We start from the raw sequence: 19,838 nt of genomic DNA, 5'->3' as shown, positions 1-19,838 counted from the left end.
TCCCTTTAAGGAAATAGCTGACAATCCTTTCTCCAATCCTTCTTGGAGAAAAGATAATATCCTGGGAATCCTGACCTTACTCCATGAGTAGCCCTTAGATTCACACCAATAAAGATATTTACGCCATATTTTATGATAGATTTTCCTGGTGACAGGCTTCCATGCCTGAATCAAGGTATCAATGACTGACTCAGAGAAACCACGCTTTGATAAAATCAAGCGTTCAATCTCCAGGCAGTCAGCCTCAGAGAAATTAGATTTGGATGGTTGAAAGGACCTTGAAGTAGAAGGTCCTGTCTCAGCGGCAGAGTCCATGGTGGAAAGGATGACATGTCCACCAGATCTGCATACCAAGTCCAGCGTGGCCACGCAGGCGCTATCAAGATCACCGATGCTCTCTCCTGCTTGACTTTGGCAATCAGACGAGGGAGCAGAGGAAACACATAAGCCAGGTTGAAGGACCAAGGCGCTGCTAGAGCATCTATCAGCGTTGCCTTGGGGTCCCTGGACCTGGATCCATAACAAGGAAGTTTGGAGTTCTGGCGAGACGCCATGAGATCCAGTTCTGGTTCGCCCCAACGAAGAACCAATTGTGCAAACACCTCCGGATGGAGTTCCCACTCCCCCGGATGAAAAGTCTGACGACTTAGAAAATCTGCCTCCCAGTTCTCTACACCTGGGATATGGATAGCTGATAGGTGGCAAGAGTGAATCTCTGCCCAGCGAATTATCTTTGAGACTTCTAATATCGCTAGGGAACTCCTTGTTCCCCCTTGATGGTTGATGTAAGCCACAGTCGTGATGTTGTCCGACTGAAATCTGATGAACCTCATTGTCGCTAGATGAGGCCAAGCCTGAAGAGCATTGAATATCGCTCTTAGTTCCAGAATGTTTATTGGAAGGAGTGACTCCTCCTGAGTCCACGATCCCTGAGCCTTCAGGGAGTTCCAGACTGCACCCCAACCTAGAAGGCTGGCATCTGTTGTTACAATTGTCCAATATGGCCTGCGAAAGGTCATACCTTTGGACAGATGGGCCCGAGATAGCCACCAGAGAAGAGAATCCCTGGTCTCTTGGTCCAGATTCAGTAAAGGAGACAAATCTGTGTAATCCCCATTCCACTGACTGAGAATGCATAGTTGCAGCGGTCTGAGATGTAGGCGTGCAAACGGCACTATGTCCATTGCCGCTACCATTAAGCCGATTACTTCCATGCACAGAGCCACCGAAGGGCGAGGAATGGAATAAAGAACACGGCAGGAATTTAAGAGCTACAAATTGGTAGTGCCTGTCTATGAAGGCAAACCTGAGAAACCGATGATGATCTTTGTGTATCGGAATGTGCAGATAAGCATCCTTTAAATCCACTGTAGTCATGTATTGACACTCCTGGATCATAGGTAGGATGGTACGAATAGTCTCCATCTTGAATGATGGAACTCTGAGGAATTTGTTTAAGATCTTTAGATCCAAAATTGGTCTGAAGGTTCCCTCTTTTTTGGGAACCACAAACAGATTTGAGTAAAATCCCTGTCCCTGTTCCTCCTTTGGGACTGGATGGATCACTCCCATAACTAGGAGGTCTTGTACACAGTGTAAAAATGCCTCTCTCTTTATCTGGTTTGCAGATAATTGTGAAAGGTGAAATCTCCCTTTTGGGGGGAAGCCTTGAAGTCCAGAAGATATCCCTGGGATATAATTTCCAACGCCCAGGTATCCTGGACATCTCTTGCCCATGCCTGGGCGAAGACCGAAAGTCTGCCCCCTACTAGATCTGTTACCGGATAGGGGGCCGTTCCTTCATGCTGTCTTAGAGGCAGCAGCAGGTTTTTTGGCCTGCTTACCCTTGTTCCAGGTCTGGTTAGGTCTCCAGACCGTCTTGGACTGAGCAAAAGTTCCCTCTTGTTTTGCATTAGAGGAAGTTGATGCCGCACTTGCCTTGAAGTTTCGAAAGGCACGAAAATTAGACTGTTTGGCCCTTGGTTTGGACCTATCCTGAGGAAGGGCATGACCTTTTCCTCCAGTGATATCAGCAATAATCTCCTTCAAACCAGGCCAAAATAGGGTCTGCCCCTTGAAGGGAATGTTAAGCAGCTTCGATTTTGAAGTAACGTCAGCTGACCATGATTTAAGCCATAGCGCTCTGCGTGCCTGGATAGCAAAACCAGAATTCTTAGCCGTTAGTTTAGTCAAATGAACAATGGCATCAGAAACAAAAGAATTGGCTAGCTTAAGTGCTCTAAGCTTGTCAAGTATTTCATCCAATGGAGTCGCTACCTGTAAAGCCTCTTCCAGAGACTCAAACCAGAACGCCGCAGTAGCAGTGACAGGCGCAATGCATGCAAGGGGCTGTAGGATAAAACCTTGTTGAATAAACATTTTCTTAAGGTAACCCTCTAACTTTTTATCCATTGGATCTAAGAAAGCACAACTGTCCTCGACAGGGATAGTAGTACGCTTTGCTAGAGTAGAAACTGCTCCCTCCACCTTAGGAACTGTCTGCCATAAGTCCCGTGTGGTGGCGTCTATTGGAAACATTTTTCTAAAAACAGGAGGGGGAGAGAACGGCACACCTGGTCTATCCCATTCCTTAGTAATAATTTCTGTAAACCTTTTAGATATTGGAAAAACATCAGTACACACAGGCACTGCATAGCATTTATCCTGTCTACACAATTTCTCTGGCACTGCAATTGTATCACAGTCATTCAGAGCAGCTAAAACCTCCCTGAGTAACATGCGGAGGTGTTCAAGCTTAAATTTAAATGTAGAAATATCAGAATCAGGTTGCATCATCTTCCCTGAGTCAGAAATATCACCCACAGAAAGAAGCTCTCCTTCTTCCGCTTCTGCATAATGTGAGGCAGTATCAGACATAGTTCTTAAAGCGTCAGTATGCTCTGTATTTCGTCTAACTCCAGAGCTATCTCGCTTTCCTCTAAATACAGGTAGTCTGGCTAATACCGCTGACAGTGTATTATCCATGACTGCCGCCATGTCTTGTAAAGTAAACGCTATGGGCGCCCTGGATGTACTTGGCACCATTTGAGCGTGAGTCCCTTGAGCGGGAGTCAAAGGATCTGACACGTGGGGAGAGTTAGTCTGCATAACTTCCCCCTCGTCAGATTCCTCTGGTGATAAATTTTTTAAAGACAGAATATGATCTTTATTGCTTAAAGTGAAATCAGTACATTTGGTACACATTCTAAGAGGGGGTTCCACCATGGCTTTTAAACATAATGAACAAGGAGTTTCCTCTATGTCAGACATGTTTATACAGACTAGCAATGAGACTAGCAAGCTTGGAAAACACTTTAAATCAAGTTAACAAGCAAATATAAAAAACGGTACTGTGCCTTTAAGAGAAACACATTTTGTCAGAATTTGAAAAACAGTGAAAAAAGGCAGTAAATCAAACAAAATTTTTACAGTGTGTATAATAAGCTAACAGAGCATTGCACCCACTTGCAAATGGATGATTAACCCCTTAGTTCAAAAACCGGATAAAAAAAACGATATAGATGTTTTTTAACAGTCACACCAAACTGCCACAGTCTTACTGTGGCCCTACCTTCCCCAACAAACGATTTTGGAAGCCTAAGAGCCCTTTAGAGATGTCCTGTAGCATTCAGGGAACTCCTGGATGTCTCAGTCTGTAATAGTTAATGCACAAAAAAGCACTAAACTAGGATCCCTCCCACTCATAGTAACACAGTGGAAAGCCTCAGGGTACTGTTTATAGGCAAATTTAAGCCAGCCATGTGGAAAAAAACTAGGCCCCAATAAAGTTTTATCAACAAAGTATATATAAAAATGTTTAAACATGCCAGCAAACGTTTTATATTGTAAACATAAAAGAGTTTTACCTCAGAAAGTAAGCATGATACCAGTCGCTATTAAATCACTGTATTCAGGCTTACCTTACATAAATTTGGTATCAGCAGCATTTTCTAGCCTTCATTTCATCTTCTAGAAAAATATTAACTGCACATACCTCATAGCAGGATAACCTGCACGCCATTCCCCCGCTGAAGTTATCTCTCTCTTCAGTCATGTGTGAGAACAGCAATGTATCTTAGTTACAACCTGCTAAGATCATAGAAATCACAGGCAGATTCTTCTTTTTTCCTGCCTGGAACAAAATAGCACAACTCCGGTACTATTTAAAAATAATAAACTCTTGATTGAAGCAAAATAACAGCTACATTTCACCACTTATCTCTTACTACCTCCATGCTTGTTGAGAGTTGCAAGAGAATGACTGGATATGGTAGTGAGGGGAGGAGCTATATAGACAGCTCTGCTGTGGGTGTCCTCTTGCAACTTCCTGTTGGGAATGAGAATATCCCACAAGTAATGGATGATCCGTGGACTGGATACACCTTACAAGAGAAATACAGATAAATCCTGCAGGACTGCATTTGGAAATAAACATGCAAAATACAATGCATGAAAGTTATATACCTAAAGGGGCATATACTGTACTATAGAATTGTGTACACTAATAGCATAGGACATGTAATGTCTTGTATATCTAGAAATACAGAAGATCTGCCTATGTAAAAAGTATTATTTGTGCTGCTGAACATGCAATGAACATAAACAGCTTTTACTGATTTGTATCTCATAATAGTGTACAGAACCTGCATGAGGCACATTACTGCAAATAATATTCCAAAGAGCATAAAATGTAAAACAACATATAAAATGTAGACTGACATAAAAAAAAAACTATCTGTTTACATCCCCTGGCAATGATGGGAGCACAATGCTTAATTGATTTATATATAAGTATTAATAGCGCAAATAGTTATAATAAATGGTAATGACACCATATGTCATTATATTCAGTATAATATATAACTGCACATTTTTTTTTAAATACATTGGGTACACTGTAGATTACATAAAAATGTGCAGTGGTGTACAGCTGCCTAAAGGTCCTTGCAAAAAAAAAAAAAAAAAACACATGCCTAGAAGATACTATCAAATCTGAACCTTTCGTTTATCAGCACAAGAAATATTTTGCACATTTACCTCAGGAGACTAAGTTAAAGGATTACTTTCTGTTATAATTTTTAAGCTAAACAACTAACATATTAAAGTTAATAAACATTAATTAAAACCTACTGACCTATATTTTCTCCAAAACGAAGTTTCATAACGTTCTAAAAGTTATATATTTTATTCGCCGATGATGTCACGTTATCCTGCCCACTATTTTCAGCACTGCATGTTCAAAATACTTAAACCAATAACTTTGTGTTTAAAGCGCCATTTTGAAACCTAGGTATTGTAAATGGATTGGTAAAAAGCAAAGGATACCCACGGAGTGGGTTTGGAAAACAATTAAATTTGCAGATAAGATTTCTGATATACGGTAGAGGTATGTTAATGACATGCTATTGATAAAAAGTGTATTTGGGGTAGTTAGTTAGTAACATGCATAGAAAATATTTACTTACAGTGGCCCTTTAAATCCTAGATTCAGGCTTATATTTACTTAGCTTGGGGACAGCCGCTAAACAAACTGTCACTTTATTGTATATGTTATTTTTAGCTTCAGAAGTAAAAACAGTAGTTTCCCCCTGAGTGACAAGTACAGGGCAATTTCCCTCTGGTAGGTAGACGGTTGCGGCTGATATGTATTCAAAATTTGAGGTATACAATTCTCATAGATTTAAGTGACCTGGCATATTGCAAATTAAACATGTATATGTAGACAGAGGGATATCAGAAACTGACTCCTCTATAGAGATAGCAGTGGGGACAGAAACATTTTGTTTCAATTTTCACTTATAATAAAAGTATGAAATGACAATGTATATATGTATTAGTACAGAAAATACCTGGTAGAGAGCACTCTACAATAAGTTTACACTCCCTCAGACACCTCAATTACCTCTCAGTGTAGTAATCACTACAGCCCTTAGTAGCCCTCAAGTACCCCCTGGCAACTCCTGTATAGGTAATTCCCCCTTCCTAGGACTGGCAGGCACTGAAATTAAATATGGATCTGGCCCACACATCAAGAAAACATGATTTCTAGCTGTAGAGACTTAAAACTGAGGAGAAAAAGCCCAGGAACAGTGAGGGGGCAGAGCCGGTGCTTCAGAAAATTAAAAAATATCGCTTTTGGATATTTTAGTAAAAATTAGAGCACCAAGCATAAAACATCTCCTGAATAAATAAAAAAAAACTGTTCCCCTACTTGGAGCCTCCTCAACTGAACCGCTCAATGCAGAAAGCGGATGCTTTAAAGGGCCATACACCTAATTATAAAAACATACCCTCAAAAGTATCCCCATGAATGCCAGAGGGCTAAAAAGGGTGATAGGCTTCCCTGAATATGTACCTGAGCATGATAGGACAGGTGGGGATCTGAAAAGGAGAAAAAAAAAAATGTGTCATGAGGTGAGCCCACTGGCTATGCTGTACCTGTGTCAGAGTACCTACAAATAGCCTCTGGGCAGTGTGTGCTTTGTAAAGTCACTTACACTGGCTTACCAGGCATGTCAATTAATGTCTATGCAGCTGCAGCAGTATCCGATAGAGAGAACATCCAGTGCAGGTATCTAGCACCACAGATTGCAGTAGGAAATACATGTGTCCATCAAGTAGAGGCTATAGATAAGTCACTGAGACACCTGAGGGTATTTATGGCTGAATTCCCGTTAGGGAAATACTGTGCATATCAAAGGGTATTCCTATGTCCCTGCATCATTCAGGTGCTGTGAAGAGTATTTTCTGCCTTCTTTTTAAATGATACTCCCTAGGGACTCTTGGTCTCACATAGGTCTGAGCTCCCAATTTGTAATCCATAAAGCAAGTAGCTGGAACAACCTCTATTCTCAACTACCTCTTATAAGGCCAAGAACAAAACTAAAAAAAAAAAAAAAAAAAAAAAAGAAGATGGGAAGTGGGAGGAATTAAAAGCGCTGATATGGGTTCTTGAGCTCCACCTAGTGGCGGGAAATATATCCCATATTTTATGGAGGACTGAGGACCATCATCATTTTACGGAAAAAAATAAGAGGAAATCATGCATATTCCATAATGTTAAAAAATTGTTATAGATAATATACAGTCATGTGAAAAAGAAAGTACACCATATTTGAATTCTATGGTTTTGCGTATCAGGACATAATAAAAATCATCTGGTTCTTAGTAGGTCTTAAAATTAGGTGAATACAACCTCATATGAACAACACCACATGACATATTACACTGTGTTATGATTTATTTAACAAAATAAAGCCAAAATGGAGAAGCCATGTGCAAAAAACTAAGTACACCTTATGATTCAATAGCTTGTAGAACCACCTTTAGCAGCAATAACTTCAAGTAATCATTTTCTGCATGACTTTATCAGTCTCACATCATTATGGAAGAATTTTGGCCCACTCTTTTTTACAACGTTGCATCAGTTCATTGAGGTTTGCGGGCATATGTTTATGCACAGCCCTCCTTAGATCCCACCACAGCATTTGGGTTGAGGTCTAGACTTTGACTGGGCCATTGCAACACCTTGATCCTTTTCTTTTTCAGCCATTCTGTTGTAGATTTCTTGGTGTGCTTGGGATCATTGTCCTGTTACATGACCCAATTTCGGCCGAGCTTTAGCTGTTGGACAGATGGCCTCACATTTGACTCTAGAATACTTAAGTATAAAGAGGAGTTCATGGGCAACTCAATGACTGCAAGGTGCCTAGGTCCTGTGGCTGCAAAACAAGCCCAAATCATCACCCCTCCACCACCGTCCTTGACAGTTGGTATGAGGTGTTTGTGCTGATATGCTGTGTTTGGTTTTCACCAAACATGGCTCTGTGCATTGTGGCCAAACATTTCCACATTGGTCTCGTCTGTCCAAAGGACTTTGTTCCAGAAGTCTTGTGGTTTGTTCAGATGCAACTTTCTCCTGTCAACAATTCTATACAAACCATACTTGTTAAGTCTTTTTCTAATTGTACTGTCATGAACCTTAACATTTAACATGCTGAGGCCTGTGGAGTCTGAGATGTAACTCTTGGTTATTTTGCAATTTCTCTGAGCATTGCCCGGTCTGATCTTGGGGTGAATTTGCTGGGACGTCCACTCCTGGGAAGATTGGCAACTGTCTTGAATGTTTTCCACTTGTGAATCTTTCTCATTGTAGAATGATGTTTGTAAATGGTCTTATAACCCTTCCCAGATTGATGTGCATCCACAATTGCTTCTCTAAGATCATTGCTGATGTTTTTCCTTCTTGACATTGTGTTAACACACATCTGAATGCTCCAGACAAGCAAACTGCTAAAACTTTGGCTTTTATAGATTTGGTCACACTTGCTGATGATGCTACTTAGCCTCATAATTCCTATGGAAGCAGTAAGGGTTTATTTAGTTTTTCACACATGGCTTCTCCATTTTGGCTTTATTTTTGTTAAATAAATCATGACACTGTGTAATATGTCATGTGTTGTTGTTCATCTGAGGTTGTATGTACCTAATTTTAATCGTCTATCAAAGCCAGAGGATAGAACAAAATTAATGATTATTAATAAGGATAGATCTTATATCACCAGTGTGTTTTGTATTTTGTCCATCCCAAAACACAACTATTTGTTACAAAGTGCCACCAGAGTGAGACAAGATAAAAAAACATAAGCAGCTAAAAAATTGGATGCATCAATTTATAATACTAAGGGCTCTATTAGAAACTTATATATGTAATTGCATTTGTTTTACATTACTTTTAACAAGGATATTTATTTACAAAACAAACAAACAAACTGAGAACATTTGAGAGAACATAATCACTATAGTGAGAAGTACAAGATAAAATAGGATGTATACAGAAAATCATGTTCCTATCATGTGAAACTAAGCTAATAAAAGGGTTTGCAAGGTCTATGCTCTTAGGGATGACAAACATTTAACCCCTTAGTGACCAGAGCACTTTTCCATTTTCTGTCCGTTTGGGACCAAGGCTATTTTTACATTTCTGCGGTGTTTGTGTTTAGCTGAAATTTTCCTCTTACTCATTTACTGTACCCACACATATTATATACCGTTTTTCTCGCCATTAAATGGACTTTCTAAAAATACCATTATTTTCATCATATCTTATCATTTACTATAAAAAAAATTATAAAATATGAGGAAAAATGGAAAAAAACACACTTTTTCTAACTTTGAACCCCAAAATCTGTTACATATCTACAACCACCAAAAAACACCCATGCTAAATTGTTTCTAAATTTTGTCCTGAGTTTAGAAATACCCAATGTTTACATCTTCTTTGCTTTTTTTGTAACTTATAGGGCCATAAATACAAGTAGCACTTTGCTATTTTCAAACCATTTTTTTTCAAAATTAACGCTAGTTACATTAGAACACTAATATCTTTCAGGAATCCCTGAATATCCATTGACATGTATATATTTTTTTTTAGAAGACATCCCAAATTATTGATCTAGGCCCATTTTGGTATATTTCATGCCACCATTTCACCGCCAAATGCGATCAAATACAAAAAATTGTTCACTTTTTCACAAATTTTTTCACAAACTTTCAGTTTCTCACTGAAATTATTTACATACTGCTTGTGCAATTATGGCATAAATGGTTGTAAATTCTTCTCTGGGATCCCCTTTGTTCAGAAATAGCAGACATATATGGCTTTGGCATTGCTTTTTGGTAATTAGAAGGCCGCTAAATGCCACTGCGCACCACACGTGTATTATGCCCAGCAGTGAAGGGGTTAATTAGGGAGCATGTAAGGAGCTTTTTGGGGTAATTTTAGCTTTAGTGTAGTGTAGTAGACAACCCCAAGTATTGATCTAGGCCCATTTTGGTATATTTCATGCCACCATTTCACCGCCAAATGCGATCAAATTAAAAAAAAAGTAAAATTTTTCATAATTTTAGGTTTCTCACTGAAATAATTTACAAACAGCTTGTGCAATTATGGCACAAATGGTTGTAAATGCTTCTCTGGGATCCCCTTTGTTCAGAAATAGCAGACATATATGACTTTGGAGTTGCTTTTTGGTAATTAGAATGCTGCTAAATGGCGCTGCGCATCACACGTGTATTATGGCTAGCAGTGAAGGGGTCAATTAGGTAGCTTGTAGGGAGCTTGCAGGGTTAATTTTAGCTTTAGTGTAAAGATCAGCCTCCCACCTGAAACATCAGACCCCCTGATCCCTCCCAAACATCTCTCTTCCCTCCCCTACCCCACAAATGTCCCCGCCATCTTAAGTACTGGCAGAAACTCTGCCAGTACTAAAATAAAAGGTATATTTGGGCTTTTTTGTGCATTTTTTGTTAGCATATTTACATATGCTTCTGTGTAGGGATCCCCCTTAGCCCCCAACCTCACTGATCCCCCACTAAACAGCTCTCTAACCCTCCCCCTCTGACTTAATGTGCGCCATCTTGGGTACTGGCAGCTGTCTGCCAGTACCCAGTTTAGTGAAAAAAAGCTTTTTTTTAAATAAAATATGTCCCTTTTCTGTAGTGTAGCTTTCCCCCCCCCAAGACCAACCCCCACCCCTTCCAGATCCCTTAGATGGTTTTTTACTTTTACTTTTTAACTTTTCTGTAGTGTAGCGGTTCCCACCCGCTCCCGCCCCGTGCACGCGCCCGGCCGCCACCCCCCGTGCACGCGCGCGCGCCCGTGCGCGCCCCCGACGGTCCCGATCCCGATCCCGCCCCCCGTGACGTCACGCGCAACACCGATGGCCGCCCACCCGCCTCCCAATTCGGCTCCCACCCACCAACGATACCGGCCATCGATGTCCGGTGCAGAGAGGGCCACAGAGTGGCTCTCTCTGCATCGGATGGCCATGTATGGTTATTGCAGGATGCCTCCATATCGAGGCATCACTGCAATAACCGGAAAGCAGCTGGAAGCGAGCAGGATCGCTTCCAGCTGCTTTCCACACCGAGGACGTGCAGGGTACGTCCTCAGGCATTAACTGCCTTTTTTTTGAGGACGTACCCTGCACGTCCTCGGTCATTAAGGGGTTAAACAGCAATTTTAGCACTTGCTATTTGAAACTAAACAGGTTTAAACTGTCACCTTCATGTTGCTGAATCAGTGATGGAGTCAAAGTGTCAACAGCATCCTGTATCTGCGCAGCATTGGTTTTAAAAGCTGACAAAAAGTTTCTCAATGCTAATTCAGAGGCCTCATTGTTAAGGTTGTGATATGAAGAAAGAACATCTGCAAAAAAGGTCAAGATACATCAGAGAAGCAGCAAAGAAAACAAAACATAATATATATATATTGCTGATACGAAAACTGACATTACTCAAGCGGCTGTGGGTAAAGCCCGATGTATGATTAAATCTCCTCAGAGTGCGGAGTCACTGCATCACACATACTGTATTTCTCCCATCTTCTCTATCTTTTTTGCCTCCGCCTGGGAGTTTACAAGGGGGGCCAAGCCCCCCTTGTAAACCTCATTCCCCAAGGTTCAATTGGGGTGGATGCCAGAGGATCGGCGGGGCACCATCCTTGAACCCTCCAGGCGGAGGCAAAATAAATAGTGTAGATGGGGGAATTACAGTACATCAGGCTTTACCCACAGCCGCTTGGGTAATGTCCATTTTACCTGAGTAATCCTAGGATAAACCAGATTTCTTACTTTACTGTAATATATATATATATATATATATATATATATATACACACAAATATAAACTCATTAAAATTATCAGGGGAGATAAAAGACTGAAATTAAAATCCTCCATGTCTCAAAATTAAATCAATGTAAATATTTGCATAGGATACTTGCCTAGATGTGCTAATTTCCTATGCAAATATTTACATTCACAAATATAAATAAATAAAATCAACTTCTTTGAACTCAAAGCAGAACTATTCACTACTAATGGGTAGGTGGCTGCAGACCTGTCTGGACTAGATAGAAACTCCTCCAAAAAGTCTGAGGATGTGGATTCCAACCTCAAAATATACTCTTCCCCTTTGTACTTAAGTCAGATTATGATTAACCAAATGAAAAAAAGAACAGACTTAAAATATTAATAATAAAAACCATACTACAACATTAAAATAAGCCTTTAGTATTGCAGAGCAAATACGTTGTTTAAAAAAACAAAATAAACTTTATTCTGGTAGTACAGAATCAGGAACCAGAAAGCAAAGTCCAAAGATTCAGCAAAAACTGGAACCAGAAATAAAAGATCAGATACTTATTCGAGCAAGGAAAAAGAGGATGTTGTGTCATAAGCAGGTACTGGCCAATGCAGCACACACAATGACAGTGTAAACAAAACCTGCAAGTTTTGCAAAAAAATGATGTGGCAGTAGAATAAGCTATTCGAAATTATTCTTCAGTAAGGCGTTACACTACTATTTGTAAAAGATACAGTACAAAAGATCAAAAAAGTGAACCAGAAAAATAAAAAATAATATCCTGTAGAATAACAGGATCTTTGAGCACAGGACAAAACCGTAAAATAATGTCATATCGGAACAAAAGTCAATCTTTCACTATGAAATATATGGAAGTACGTGAACCAAAACTTTCAGAAAACTAAAGAATAAATATTGTAACTATGCTATATGTAAGATCTCCAATAGTATAAAAAAGTAAGTAATTCCTTTTATTTATTTTTATTAGGTTGATTTTTCAAAAAACACATGTGCATGTCAGCACATAAAAACATTTAAGTGAAGCACATTTGGACCTAAACAAGGTATATATTCTAAAAGCCACACAAATGAGAGAGAGCCTCCCATAGCTCACATCTACTACAAGAGTAAGAGGGATAATCTTTGTACCAAGGAAGTATGCATGCATCCAAAAGGATTGCAATTCTTAATTGTTCGACACTAAAGCATGGACCTAAAGGCAAAAGGGTGATTGCAACTCAAGAATAATGCGCCAGCTATTGAGACTGAGGAAGAGATAAAAGATGAATGTGGCAGGAATAAAAGGAAAAAAAGAGAATTATTATGAAGAAAAAAAATCTCACCTACTTCCATGCAAGGCCACCAAGTAAAGCAACCAGTTTGGCGAAGGATGTTTTTTCTGGGATAAAAATTCTTAAATATGGCTAAAAAAGATCTACCCTCACACGGGAGGGGGATGCTGGAGAGACTGCGGAGAGGAGGGTACATTGCTCCACATTTGGTGTACGTGCCCCCTTGTAAAACCGTTCTGGGAGGGAGTGTTTGCAGAATGTAGCAGAATACTGACCATCATTATACCCCCAGACCCATATTATCTACTACTACATAAACTCCCTAAGATCTCTGAAGAGGCAAAGCAAAGATTGTTCGTACTTATGTTGAACTGTGCTAAGAGCCTGGTCCCAAAATACTGGAAATCAGCACAAGTCCCTGATGTGGGAGAGAAGTGGGGTGAGAGATTTGCTGAACTTAGAAAGGTATCACTACTTCGAAGCGGGTAAACTGGTCACCCATGAATATATGTTACTGCTCTGGGAGGGTAAATCAATTTAGAAATAGAAACTGTTAGGATAATGAACCCGGAGTCATAAACAACTCATAAATGTAATCAGTTATTGCCTGGCCTTATTTAAAACCCCATCCATAACCAACACTTCCCCCTCTTCCTTCCCCTCCCCCCCCCCTCTCCCCCCTTTTTTTTTTTTTCTCTCTCTTCCTCCTTCTTTTCCCTCTGGGCGCCTGTACTGCGTCTTCTGTTCTCTCTTTACTTTCAGATCCGCTATTATAGTGGACATTTGGATAGGCTAGCTGTACCATCAGTCAACTCGTGTTCTATGAGTCAGGGAATATGAGTATTCTTACCTAAAGCAGAATTAGCTTGGTGCAGCTGGCCTATCAAAAAAGTAATAAGCATAGGATATAAGCAAATGTTACTAATTATAAATAATTACTTATCCTTTATATGTAATGAACATAGGAAACATACTTATCGGAGCTATTAGGAGTTGTATAAGGTTGGAAGCTCCAGACTTATGAGTATCACTTGCTGTATACAACTTGATCTATGTAATGTATATCTACAACTTGTAAAGCATGTTCATTTAATAAAGCTCTTTTAAAAAATAAAAAATTCTTAAATATTTGCAATTGATCAAATCTGTTCATCTTTAGGTAGGAGTACACCTCTAGACCAAGCAATTTAGATGTTCCAGACAGCCAGACATGTGTCTATGGATGGCAAAAATATTTTCCCCATTGTCTCAAGAGGACAGATTTTACACCATTAAGCAGTATCTGAAATAAGTGCAATTGTAGTTGGCAAGGGTGCTTCTAGAATTGTTTAAAACTGCAGTGTAAATATCTGCGGAAGCTCCACCAAATATTGTGCAAGGGGTTGTTTTCCTTGCCTTGGATGCTCCTGTTGTGGGAACATGATTAAAGGTTCGATTTTTTAACATCCTAGATCTGGCAATATGTTATTTACTTGGTCAAATGTCCTTGTGGGCGGGGCTATGTCAGTGAGAGGACTAGGTGCATTAGAGATAGAGTAATAGAACATAAGAGCACCATTAGGACTAAGAATAAACTTGCCTCTGTATCATGTCATTTTTCTAAAATCGGACATGCTATTAACCGGCTCAGATTCCAGGTCATTGAGTTTGTCCCTAGATCTAGGAGAGGGGGCAATAGAGACCTCTTACTAAAACAAAGGGAGTGCTTTTGGATACATGAATTATGTACCCTAGAACCAGATGGTTTGAACAGAGACTCGGATCTCTCTACGTTCGTATGATTTCTTATGTAACTACAGTGATGCTTTTGTATTTTTTTCTGTTGTACTTTTGTGCGGCATTAATTATTGCTTTAAATAAGTCCTTTTATTGTATATATGGCTGTTGGTTCAGTTTAAGGGATGCATTGCATTCTGAACTGTTATGAGTCATTGTTCCAAATTTTGAATGTGAAATAGATAACTTTGTAAATATACCTCTACTGCCCCCCCCCCGTGGCAGAATTTTTTTTCACTTTCTGCAATGAGATTTTTTAAGTGAAAATTTTTCTGCAGGCCATTTTTAAACAAAATTCAATTTTAAATTAGGCAGTTACACTAAAGAACCAGTTCAATTGCAATGTGTTGGATAACTAAAGAATACATTTTTTTATAACGTTGTATAATATAGTGCAGTAGTTGAAAATTGCAAATTAGCTGCAGATAAACTAAATTATAAAATGTCTCTTGAATAAATTTGTTTCCTTTTCTCTTGGTCTAACATAGAAATGTAGTAATAAAAAGATGCAATGCTCATAAGAACATCTTACATTCAGAACAAACAGCATTGCAGATTGGGAAAGGCTAGGGGAGTGTTTGAAAAAAGCTGGTTAATAATCAATGCACTGCTGCTTTACAGTGCTACTGTATATTTGTCTGTTAACTTCAAACAGCACGTTTCTCTTGATGCACTGGAACACTTAAACAATGCAGCCAGAACACAGCTCTGTTTGAAGAGTAGAGCTACAAACCACTAGGTCTAACAGTTTCTGTTCTTTCTGCAGACATGCTGCATTTTCTGCGATGACATCTCAGATCATTGTATGTTCTGCCTTGGGGCTGCCCCTGGTGGCATTAGGGTATATAAGGATGTCTTGTACCATTATGTTTTATGGCATGACTAAGGGAAGTGGTTCCCGAAACGTCGCTTTTTTTATGTGCTAACAAATATTGAATTCCATTTGATGCTGCCACTCTTTCTGGATTCTCTGATGTAACTGGGGGTTAAAGTGGTGACCCTTGAGTAGCGTGCAGTGGCCTGAGGTGCTGGACTGGACTTTCTGATTTACTGGAACCCAGTTTTTCACAGCCTGCCAGCACTTTTACTATCTTGTGGATATTTAATTGTAAGATGTGCTGGGGTATGGTATCTCATGAGAATTTTGATATTCCTTTATTAAAAGGGACATTGTACACTAGATTTCTTTGCATAAATGTTTTGTAGAGGTTTTGTTTATATAGTCAATCTGGGAGTGCTTTTGTAACAATGTATAGTTTTGATTATTTTTTAATAACATTGTGCATATTTTCAGACTCCTAACAAAGCCCCAAAGTAACAAGCCTACAGACTTCTGCTTGCTCCTGTTTGTGTAATGGGTTATTTCATATGCAAGGGGGGTCTGCTCTTCCTGCTTCCTTAGACCCTTATGATGAGTGTCCCAGCCTAACCTCATCAACAGTGCTAAACTGGGAGCTTTCAAGTAAGTTTTTAAAAGGTTTTATACTGGATTTTAGATCAGTATCTGTGCATATTCTTTTTTTATAGTAGTGTCCATTACATAAAGTTCTGTTGCTTTAATAAAAACGTGAGCTGAATGTTTAAACAATGTATTTGTTACTAAAAGCTTAGGGGTCTTCAGGAAAGTAGAAGATTATTTACAGGAAAAATCTTAACCCAAAGAAAAAGCAAATACTTAGAAGGAAATGGATCCTTAGCAAGCAAATTAGAAATATGAGGAAAAAAGTAAGAACTCTGAGAGCCAAGTTACCTAAGGCTAGGTAGGCTCAATGAAATATACTCTCATGATTCACACTTCTGGTGCAATACTTGGCAATCATACTGAGTTTCTTTTGTTGCCATAAAATATATTTCAAGAAATTCACATTTCTGCAAACGACCAGAGCAGCATGTTACATTCACTGCTGATGAAGCTTAGAAAGGATTCAGATTCACTATTGTGATAAGGTTTTACAACATTATCAAGATGATCCAAACACCTTAAATACATAACCATAACACTGGCCAAAATACACCTGCTTTTTGGAGAGAAGTATCTTTTAGAGACAGAAGAAAGTACTGCCAGACCAACCCAAATGATGTTCACCAGTTCAAGAACCTGAGAAAAAACCCTGGAGGAGGAAGAAATATCTGTCTCAGTTTGCCCAATAATTAAATGTCAGAGACTTCCAAGAAACTACTTGAACAACAAGCCACCTTAGGTTTGATTAGTGAATTTTTTGGAAGAATTATTCTAATGTTTTAAAGAGTCAATTATAGCTCATGAAAGAAGAAAATGTACACTGATCCTTGTGAGCAGTGACTTGCTGATCTAGTACTGGAAAAATAAAAACTCTTACAATGAGTAATAGACTCTTCCTCAAGCAACAATAATCAACAGCACTGGGCTTTAACTATAAATATATTTCAACATAGGTAGTAAAAACAACAAATTCATGGCTAAAGATTCAAATAGAAATAAATTAGCAGATGCAATTAAAACTAATCTGTAAGGCATAAAATCAATGTATTGTCTCCTTACTGCATTTTCACAGTTCTTGGTACCTATAATGCAGCAACTTTAAACAGACACTTTTTTATATTTCTATGCAAAAACAGGTTAAAGGGACACTCAAGTCAAAATTAAACTATCATTATTCAGATAGAGCATGCGATTTTAAACAACTTTCTAATTTACTTCCATTAACAAAACGTGCACAGTCTTTTTATATTTAAACTTTTTGAGTCAGCAGCTCCTACTGAGCATGTGCAGAATAAACGTGTATGCATTTGTGATTGGCTGATGGCTGTCATATGGCACATGTATGAATTTGTGATTGGCTGATTGCTGTTACATGGTACAGGAGAAGTGGAAATATACATAACTTTGAAAATTGTCAGAAAAAAAAGTTCAGACTGTGTTGACTGGTCCTTTGAATACAAATTTCAAGCTGCATGATAATGTACCTCCGTAACTGAGAAGAATTTTGCAATGAATAATACAGTTTTATTTTGTCAAATTAATATATTGTTTTATGTTTTTTTGCTAACTAATCACACAATACTACGCAGATTTAGCATGAACTCTGTTTGCACATATGCAGTTAAGGAAAGACACCGGGGTAAGTCTGCCCTCTTTTATTCCCTCGAGGTAGTTTAGCACTGATTCAGCTTAGTTACTCATTAATAATATATTTAAAGGGACATTAAACCCAAACAATTGTATTTCATGATTCAGATAGAGCATGTGATTTTAAACAACTTTCTAATTTAGTACTATTATAATTTTGACGTTGTTCTTTTGGCATCTTTTGTTGAAAAGTAGGGAAATAAGCTTAGGAGCCGGTCCATTTCTGGAGCACTATATGACAGCAGTTTTGAAAGAATGTTATCCATTTGCAAGAGCACTAGATAGCAGCACTATTTCCTGCTATGTAATGCTCCAGATGATTACATACATATCTCTTCAACACAGAATATCATGGGTATGAAGCAAATTTGATAATAGGTATAATAATAATAATAATAATAATAATAATAATAATAATAATGATTAAGTAAATTGGAAACTTTTAAAAATGGTATGCTCTGTCTGAATCACAAAATAAATGTTTTCGGTTTCATATACCTTTAATAGGTATTTGAGTAAACAGACACATATTCATTCTAATCTCCATCTAAAAGTTAAATATATAATTATATATACACAATAATATTCACACATAAATTACTTAATATGCCCACTGCTTTTGCAATAAATGCTTTTCCTATCTTGGTTGTTGATGCAAAACTGATAATCCACATTAAAGCGACAGTCTACTCCAAAATTTAAAGCTAATAAGAAAGTATGTTATAAGAGGCTGTCTGTAGTGGCTTAGAAACAGGCAGAAATTTAGAGGTTTAAATGTTATAAAGTATATTAATATAACAATATTAGTTGTGCAAAGCTGGGAAATGGGTAGTAAATGCGTTATCTATCTTTTTAAATAATAACAATTTTGATGTAGACTGAGCAAATTAAGATAGATAAAGTGAGGGAGGAGGAGGGGGTTAGACTGTCTCACAGAAAATTAGCTAAAAAATAATTAACCCAAGATTCCCTGGGAAAACTTCATTTCAGATTCATTTTACAGCAAAAGGATGCAAAATAAATAATAAAGTTGAATTACAATAATGTTTCACATTTAATAATGAAACATTTTATGCATTGTTGAGTTGTCAAATTTAAAGTGTCAGTAAACCTTAAAAATAACGTTATATAATTCTGCACATAGTGCAGAATTATATAACATTATATTAGCCAAACTTTGTAAAACCTAATATTCCCTTTTAATTTAAAAAAAAACGTCTGTTTTACAGACCCGCTCTCTGTAATCTTCTGAGCGGGTCTGTTTGTTTTACACACTGCATCGGGCTAGTTGTATAGTCACAGCCCGGCCCGACCGCGCCATTATACACAGTGCAGCTCGCTCCTGCTGTCAGACAGAGCAGGAGCGAGCTGCATTGTGTATAATGGCGCGGTCGGGCCGGGCTGTGACTATACAGCTGGCCCGATGCGCTGTGTAAAACAAACAGACCCGCTCAGAAGATCACAGAGAGCGGGTCTGTAAAACAGCCGTTTTTTTTTTAAATTAAAAGGGAATATTAGGTTTTACAAAGTTTGGCTAATATAATGTTATATAATTCTGCACTATGTGCAGAATTATATAACATTATTTTTGAGGTTTACTGTCCCTTTAATGGTCCTTTAAAAGGACACTGAACCCAAAAATGTTCTTTCGTGATTCAGATAGAGCATGAAATTTTAAGCAACTTTATAATTTACTCCTATTATCAAATTTTCTTCATGCTCTTGGTATCTTTATTTTAAATGCAAGAATGTAAGTTTAGATGCCGGCCCATTTTTGGTGAACAACCTGGGTTGTTCTTGCTGATTGGTGGATAAATTCATCCACCAATAAAAAAGTGCTGTCCAGAGTTCTGAATAAAAAAACATAATTTATGTAAGAACTTACCTGATAAATTCATTTCTTTCATATTAGCAAGAGTCTATGAGCTAGTGACGTATGGGATATACATTCCTACCAGGAGGGGCAAAGTTTCCCAAACCTCCAATGCCTATAAATACACCCCTCACCACACCCACA

General features: G+C 38.4%; 1 protein-coding gene across 1 annotated transcript in view; it reads right to left on the bottom strand.

Annotated features, from left to right (window-relative positions):
* LOC128646918 (uncharacterized) overlaps positions 1 to 15,482 on the bottom strand; it is a 40,123-nt gene extending 24,641 nt beyond the window's left edge. Inside the window, exons 1-3 of the mRNA XM_053699726.1 lie at positions 15,446 to 15,482; positions 13,787 to 13,816; positions 11,066 to 11,209 (exon numbers count right to left, since the gene is read on the bottom strand). Of these exons, the coding sequence (XP_053555701.1) occupies positions 11,066 to 11,209; positions 13,787 to 13,816; positions 15,446 to 15,482 (211 nt within the window). The remainder of the gene's footprint in view (positions 1 to 11,065; positions 11,210 to 13,786; positions 13,817 to 15,445) is intronic.
* Between the last annotated feature and the right edge of the window lie 4,356 nt (positions 15,483 to 19,838).

The sequence above is a fragment of the Bombina bombina genome, chromosome 2 (genome assembly GCF_027579735.1).
Source record: "Bombina bombina isolate aBomBom1 chromosome 2, aBomBom1.pri, whole genome shotgun sequence".
NCBI lineage: Eukaryota > Metazoa > Chordata > Amphibia > Anura > Bombinatoridae > Bombina > Bombina bombina.
The sequence above is the reverse complement of the archived record's forward strand: the minus strand, read 5'-3'. Positions and strand labels throughout refer to the sequence as shown.